General features: G+C 40.3%; 1 protein-coding gene across 1 annotated transcript in view; it reads left to right on the forward strand.

Annotated features, from left to right (window-relative positions):
- The window catches only part of ALDH1L1 (aldehyde dehydrogenase 1 family member L1), a 76,467-nt gene that overhangs the window by 37,404 nt on the left and 31,053 nt on the right, over nucleotides 1–8,010 (forward strand). Inside the window, exons 10-12 of the mRNA XM_011376072.2 lie at nucleotides 3,945–4,145; nucleotides 5,466–5,585; nucleotides 6,800–6,927. Of these exons, the coding sequence (XP_011374374.1) occupies nucleotides 3,945–4,145; nucleotides 5,466–5,585; nucleotides 6,800–6,927 (449 nt within the window). The remainder of the gene's footprint in view (nucleotides 1–3,944; nucleotides 4,146–5,465; nucleotides 5,586–6,799; nucleotides 6,928–8,010) is intronic.

Genomic DNA, 8,010 nt, shown 5'->3' on the forward strand with positions numbered 1-8,010 from the left:
TAGAAAATCTAAACAGACTGACTACTAGCAATGAAATTAAATCAATAATAAAAATCAAAACTCCAAAAAAAACAAAAGTTCAGGACTAGATAACTTCATAGGTGAATGCTATCTAACATTTAAAGAATTAATACCAAAAAATTGAAGAGACAAGGAATACTTCTAACTTCATTCTACAAAGCCAGCATACTCTGATACCAAAAGCAAAGACACTTGTAAAAAAGAAAAGAAAGGGAAAAAAAGAAAATTACAGGTCTATTTCATTTATTTCTGCTCTAATCTTTATGGGTTTTTTTTTCCTGCTAGCTTTAGGTTTAGGTTGCTAAACTTATTTTCTTTTTCTAATTACATAGCATACAGTTAGGGTATTGATTTGAAATCTTTCTTCTTTTATAATGTATGCATTTACAGTTATAAATTTTTCTCTCAGCACTACTTTTGTTGTGATCCATAATTTTTCTTATGTTGTGTTTTTGTTTTTCTTTGACTAATGGTATTTTCTAGTTTCCATGTGATTTTTTTCTTTCTCCCATTGATTATTTAAGAATGTGTTATTTAATTTGCACATATTTGTGATTTTTTTTTCAATTTTCCTTCTGCTTTTGATTTCTAGTTTCATTCCTCTGTGGTCGAAAGATACTTTATAATATTTTAATGTTTTAAAACTCATTAAGACTTATCGTATGGCTAATAAATGGTTTACCCTGGAGAATGTCTCATGTGCACTTCAGAAGAATGTGAATTCTGCTCTTTTTGGGTGGAGTGCTCTGTATATGTGCAATTGGTTTGTAGTGCTTTTCAAGCCCTCTACTTCCTTATTTATCTTCTTTATGGTTCTATTTATTATTGAAAGTTGGGTATTTACATTTCTAACTATTATTGTAAAATGCATATTTCTCTCTTTAATTCTATCAATTTTTGCTTTATTTATTATGGGGCTGTGTTTTTAGGTACATATATGTTCATTTAAAGTTTATTTTGTAGCCACCTCAACTCTTTTCTGGTTGTTATTTGCATGGAATATCTTTTCCATTTTTGTACTTTCAACCTTTTAATGTAATTATGTTTAAAGCGAATCTCTTGTAGTGTATGGATCAATGCTGTTTTTTATTCTTTCAATCTATGTTTTTAATAGGAAAGTTTAATCTATTTTCATTTAACCAGATTACTAATAAAGAAAGATTTACTTCTTCCACTTATCTATTTGGTTTTTGTGTGTCTTACATACTTTTTATCCTTCAATTTCTCCATTACTGCTTCTTCTTTTGGTAGTATACAACTTTGATTTCCTTCTTATTTCTTTTTAGTTATTTCTTAGTTATTACCTTAGAGATTATAATTAACATCTTAAAGCTATAATAATCTAGTTTCAATAACACCAACTTAGTTTCAATAATGTACAAACACGAATTCTAAACATCTCTGTCTTCCCCCTACCCCTTTATATTGTTATTGTCACAGGTTATATCTTTACACATTGTATACCCATTAATATAGATATTAACTTATTGTTTTATGCATTTGCCTATTATATCACATAAGAAAAAGAGAGAACTTATATACTATACCAAAATTATAATACTACTAACTTTCATATTTGCCTACATAGTTACTTTTACAGTATTCTTTATTTTTTCTTATGGTTTTGAGTTACTCTTTAGTGTTCTTCATTTTAGCCTGAAAGACTTTCTTTAATATTTCTTGTATGGCAGATCTACAAATAATGAACTCTCTCTGTTTTTTGTTTTTTGTTTTTTGTTTTTTGTTTTTTTTTAATCTAGAAATGTCTTAATGTCTCCTCCATTAATTCTTGGCTGATTTTTTTTTTTCTTTCAGGACTTTTTATCCCTCTACCTTCTGGCCTTCATGTTATTTGAGGAGAAATCAGCTTTTAATCTTATTGAATTATTGTATGTGATGAGTCACTTCTTTCTTGATGTTTTCCCAATTTTTTCTTTGCATTTCAGTGAAGATGTATAAAGTGTCTCAGTGTGATTCTCTCTGAGTTTATCCTGCTAGGAAGTCATTGAGCTTCTTGAACATGTATATTCATATGTTTTCTCAGATTTGGGAATTTTTTAACCATTACTTCTTAAAATATTTTTTCTGCCACTCTCTAACTCTCTTCTCCTCTGGAGCTTTCAATAATGCGTATGTTGATATGTTTTATGGTATTCCTGCAGGTCCTTCAGGCTCTATTCATTTTTATTCATTCTTTTTTCTTTCGGTTCCTCATACTGGATAATTTTAAGTTCACTGGTTCTTTTTTCTGCCACCTTATTGAACATATTTCATTGAACATATTTAAGACAGCTGATTTAACATCTTTGACTAACAATTTCAATATCTGTTCTTCCTCAGGGATGATTTTTTTTCAAATTCCTCCATGAATGGGCTATACTTTCCAGTTTTTATAGTTTGAATTTTTTTTGTTTAAAACTGGACATTTTTAATGTTATATTATGGGACTTCTGAAAATCTAATTCTTTCACTCCTGAGGATTTGCAAAATCTTGCTTTCTGAGGGCTAGAGCCATCTATTTGTGACTTTTCTAAACTTTTTTTTTTTTACTACAAAATATGTATTTCTTGTTGCATGTAGTATTTGATGTTTCTCTTCTGTTATCTCTGTGGTCAGCCAGTGGCCTAACAAGGATTTTCTTAAATGTCTGACTCCCAAAAGAGAAGAAAAGTACTGCTTCTTTAAATCTAGAAGCTGCTTCAGTCTGTGGGGGTTAAAACGATGACTGCCAGACTTTGCGCTAGTTCCTCGGTGATCAAAAGCAGCATCAGCACTTAGAACACATAGTCCTGATTTACAAAGGACAAAGTCATTATTGCCCACCCTGGCTCCAGCAAGCTGCAACCAAGAATGTAGCCTGCTGCCTCCGCTACTTCCTGCCACAGAGAGAGGGATAAGAGATGGCAGCCAACACCTTACTGAAAGGCTGAAATTCACTGAAATATACTGATGTTTACCAGCCTCCTCATCATGCTCTCCCCTGGATACTGCAAATGTTCCACTAACTCTGGAGTTCCAAAGCATTTGATTTAGACAGTTCCTACCAGTTCAATAGTTATTTAGGTGGCGGGGGGCGGGTGGGGGGGTGGATTTTGGGAGCTTTCTACTCTGTCATCTTGTTTATAAATAAGCTTCTATTTCTCTTGGGTAAATACCTAAGAGTGAAATGGGAAGTATATGTTTAAATTTTAAGAAACTGCCAAACTGCTTTACAAAGTGGTGTGCAAAGTATCATTTTACAATCCCACCTGCAGTGTATGAAAGTTCAGTACTTTACATCTTTACCAGTAATTGGTATGGTCAGGCTTTTTAGTTTTAAATATTCTAATGAGTATGTAGCCATATCTTGTCGTTTTAATTTGCATTTCCCTAATGACTAACAATGTTGAGCATCTTTTCATATGCTCATTTGCCATCCATATTTCTTCTTTGATGAAACATCTGTTTGATCTTTTGACCATTTTTACTCAGATTGTTTCTTTTCTTAGTGTTGACTTTTGAGAATTCTTTATAGATTCTGAATAAAAGTTCTTTATCAGGTTCATTATTTGGAAATATTTCTCCCAATCTATGGCTTGTCTTTTCATTTTCAAACAGTATCTTTAGAAGGTTATTATTAATTTTCTATTAATTATTATTATTAATAGTTGGTTTATCTCATTTCTTATCACAAAATAGTAGTGGAGATATTAATATTCTCATTTTACAGGTGATGAAACTAAGACTCAGAGGAGTTAGTCACTTGCCCAAAGTCACAAGTTATTAAGTGGTGGACCAGAACTCGAAACTAGGGCCTTCTGAGTCCATGGATTGGTAGCTTAACCCCAGTTCTAGACTAACACTCATACTTTGGGAGCTAGGATGAAGATCTCTTCTGGATAAATGTGTTTGGCACCACCACCTCTGTCAGTAGAACAATGTAGGGGTCTGCCAAGCCTCTTCCCATGCTCCCACTTTTCTATCTTCTTTCCTCCAGACTGGTGGAGGAAATGAAGGAGCTATGTGATGGACTGGAATTAGAAAATGAAGACATTTACATGGCAACCACCTTCATGGACTTTATCCAACTGTTAGTAAGAAAGCTGCGAGGGGACGACAGAAAAAGTGAATGCATCATCGACTATGTGAGTTCTGGGCCCCTCCATGTGAGCATGGCCCTGCAGACACCTAATGCATCCACATCTATGTATCAAAAATGACACATAGAGAAAAACATGAATGTACAGGAAGGCAGGATGCCCAAGAGCCCACCCTAGTGTCCCAAACTTTTCCTGGCAACGCTAGATAGCTTGAGGGCGCCAGGGCAGTAGGGCAAACTCAACTGAGGAAATTCCTGTCTAAGACTCAATATATGGGACAAGTTCTGAGTCCCAAGATATGAGACCAGGGTATTAGGAAGAGGCTTTTTTTCAGAGCACGTCTCTCCCTCTTTTTCCTTTGGTGGATTTTTCCAGCAGTGGCTGCATGTCTACTGTGCCTCCAGCCCCTGCCAGATAACCCTGCTGGGACTCTGGTTCCTTTGAGTAGCCTTAGCCCCTCGTTACGGTACCAACACCTCCTCCATTTGTCCTTATAATTTAGTGATGGCAGTGGCTTCCTGCTGTTGCTGATCTCTAGGTTGACTCATGGCTTCTCAGCTCTTCCATCACCTATATAACCAATTCTCTGCATTAGATTATTTTTGTTGAAATGCAAGAGAGAAAGGAATTGGAATGTTTTCCCAATAAGGAGAACAAATGTTCCTATACGATCAACTTGTATTATAGAAGGGTGATGAAGTAATTGCAACTCTGTTTTTTAAAGAAACTCTTTAAAAATATCCCCAGGTTATCTTGGTAGGCTACCAACTCCCAAGGAATTAGCTTTGGTAGTTTTATTGGCTGATAGTTTGAAACAAATGAAGAAAATATAGGTCATCAGGATAGACCTCAGGTTGGCCTTGGGTTTGTGGACAAATGACTGATGAATGGGGTTTCAGGATGGGAGTGGCATCCCAGAGTCTCTTGCATTCAGCATGGAGTTGCAGATCTACAAGAGAAGTGAGCGATGAGGCTTGTGTCATGTCTTACATGACAGCTTACAAGGGCCTGTCCACTTACTTCCCATGCATGGAAGCAAAGCAACCAGCCTGAGGTCACATAGCGGATAAGTAGTAGAACTGGGACTCCAACCCAGATAGTCTGGCCTCAGAGTCTGTGCTCTTCATTTCTTCTTACCACTCAGCTCCTCAGACTGCCCACATAATAGCCTCCTTGTGTGTGTGTGTGCGTGTGTGTGTGTGTGTGTGTGTGTGTGTGTGCGCGTGCGCGTGCGCGTGCGTGTGCGCCAGTGGTTGTCTATCCATCTGTGTTTTCTTTGTCTCTACATGAGTTTGAACCAGTCACTGATGCCAATTTTCGAAGCATCCACATTATGTCTAAAGCCTGTGATACCTTCCTTCCCAGGTGGAAAAGGCAATAAACAAGCTGATCCTCCAGATGCCCCACCAGCTCTTCATTGGGGGAATGTTTGTGGATGCTGAGGATGCCAAAACCTATGGGACCATCAACCCAACAGATGGAAGTGTGAGTGCAGGCCCAGCACCCTCTTCTCTCCTTCACCCATGGCCTGTTCTCCTATCTACTCCCCCACCTCCCTCCATCTGGCCTCTAGGGGTCCTGGCCCAGGGGGCCTGTGCTTGGACACAAAAGGATTGAAATTAGTCTCCAATCCTCCCTACAAGAATGGCATAGAGGGAAACATGGTGAGAAGAGATTAGAGGGGAGGCAAGAGAAATCTAAAAGATCTTGAGCCTGCTTCAGAGGCTGGGAATAGAATTAAAACCACTCAAGGAAGAAAAGATCATTCTCTTCCACTCCACACTTCAACAATGATCCCAGTGTTGGCCTTCCTTTCTCAAATATTTGTACAGCCCAATATCAGGAAATTCTTTCTTGAATCCTGTTTGTCAGACTTTCTTGACTGTGACCCTCTTACATCATGACCCATACACACGTGCATTCTCACACACACACACATATCTGGGACAACACTTACTCTTACAGGTATGTACTGATCATTTTCTGTCCTGTCGCATCTTATAGCATCGCTTCAATTTCTCAGAAAACAGCACACTCAAAATGGTTCATTTGATGGGAGTTTAAGGAAAGTGCTCCACAAAAGGACAAGGTGTGGGGACGCAGACAATGTGCAGTGCCCTCAGGCAGGAACATCAGGAAATGTTATCACCTCAAAGCCAGTTTGGGGACTTGGGAGAAAGGCTGTGTGGACAGGGCTACCCAGCAGATGCTATTCGTGGTGACCAGCAAAGAAGCGTAGTCCTCAATCCTCTCACCTCCCTCTCCCACCCGCACCCAGGCCTGTGTTATAGTGCAGATAGGTACCCTCAAGGCATGCAACGAGGAGAGGGGACAGATCTAGTCATCTCCAATGTCTAGCCCATTCCACTTAACAAATAAAGCCTTTTCCTGGGACTCACTAAATTAATGGGTCTCTGCTCTTGGCCTGAAAATGCTAAGCTGACCCTCAGTTTTGTAGGTTCATCTTGAGTCTATTGCTCTATGTGAGTTCAGTAGGAAGGTAAAGAGAAGGTCCTTGGTATGTAGAAACACAAATAGACCTTTCCCAGGCCTCATTTTCTTCTCATTGGATCCTCCCAGTGCTCTTCCATTGGCAGACCATCCCCTCTGAGCCCATCCAGGTGACCAGGGGAGTGGGCAGGCAGTTTGTCTGTGTCCACAGAGCACAGGGAGGGCTTCATAGCTCTGCTCCACCACAGGTCATCTGCCAGGTGTCCCTGGCCCAGATCAGTGACGTTGACAAGGCAGTGGCTGCTGCTAAGGATGCCTTTGAGAATGGATTGTGGGGGAAGATCAGCGCACGGGACCGGGGCCGGCTCCTGTATAGGTGAGAGCCCCACACCCACCTGTCAGCCACCACCACCTTCAGCTCAAGATGCCTAGGTCTTATCAGGAGGAGTTGGGGTCCTAGACAGGTCACAGAGGCCTGAGGCTCAGAAAAGGTTACTCAGAGGAAGTGACTCGAGAGACAGGAGGGATCTTACCAGATACAAGTGGCCTTAGAGGAAAGATATCCTGATGGAGAGGACATGTGAGCAAAGATGTGGAGGTATAAAAGTGAGGGAGAGCTTCGAATGGCAGCCACAAACTGGCAAAGCTAATAACTGGTCCTGGAAGGCCCAGAGAGGCACAGTGCTTATCTGGACTGACCTAGGCCCAAAGAAGGATTGGGGCCCATTCTCCATTCTCACATTTCCTTTTTTTCTTTCTTTCTTTTTTTTTTAAGTCAGGGCAAAAAGGGCCCTCTCTCCTTAGCTCCAATCAGAAGTCTTAGGGAAGGACTTGGGATTGCTTCAGCTTATGACCACAGGGTGGGAGTGAGGCCTAGAAGAGGCGTGCTACTCCCCTAGAATCAGGTGGTCCCAGTGGAGACAGAGCAGTCACCCGCAAAGAAGTGAGAAAGGTGCTGAGCAGATGAACCGAGCAGTAGCCAACAGCCTGATGAGCCAGTTCCAGGAACCTGGCTTTGATACTCCAGGTTCTAGGAAAGCTCTCAGGTTTGGAGCCTGGTGATAATGCAATCCAAGCATGCTTGTCATCCAGCGGGAGAGCCCCCACCTTGGCCATGCAGTCGGAATACCTTTAGTTTCTATTGCAGAGGTCAGAAACACCAGGGAAACTCCCACAGAAAGGAAGCAGAGAGAGAGAGTCTGCATGGTTTGCAAAATGGAATAGAGATGGCAGGTTTTCAGACAGGTGAGAGTTTTAAAGATTGGGTATGCCCAGCCTGCCGTATCTTTAGTTTCAAGACTCCTTGGAGAACCCGTCAGTTTTAGGAAGCCATTGACCTAGAGCCTCTGGAGATCAGTCAGAGCTGTGAAATGTACATGTCCAGGCTGATGGTAGTGAGCCGCTGGCCCTGAAACAGAGACCCCTGTGGTAGATAGCGCTGGCCCAGAAGAAACCGTCC

This window comes from Pteropus vampyrus, unplaced genomic scaffold (genome assembly GCF_000151845.1).
Source record: "Pteropus vampyrus isolate Shadow unplaced genomic scaffold, Pvam_2.0 Scaffold285, whole genome shotgun sequence".
In the NCBI taxonomy this organism is placed as follows: Eukaryota; Metazoa; Chordata; class Mammalia; order Chiroptera; family Pteropodidae; genus Pteropus; species Pteropus vampyrus.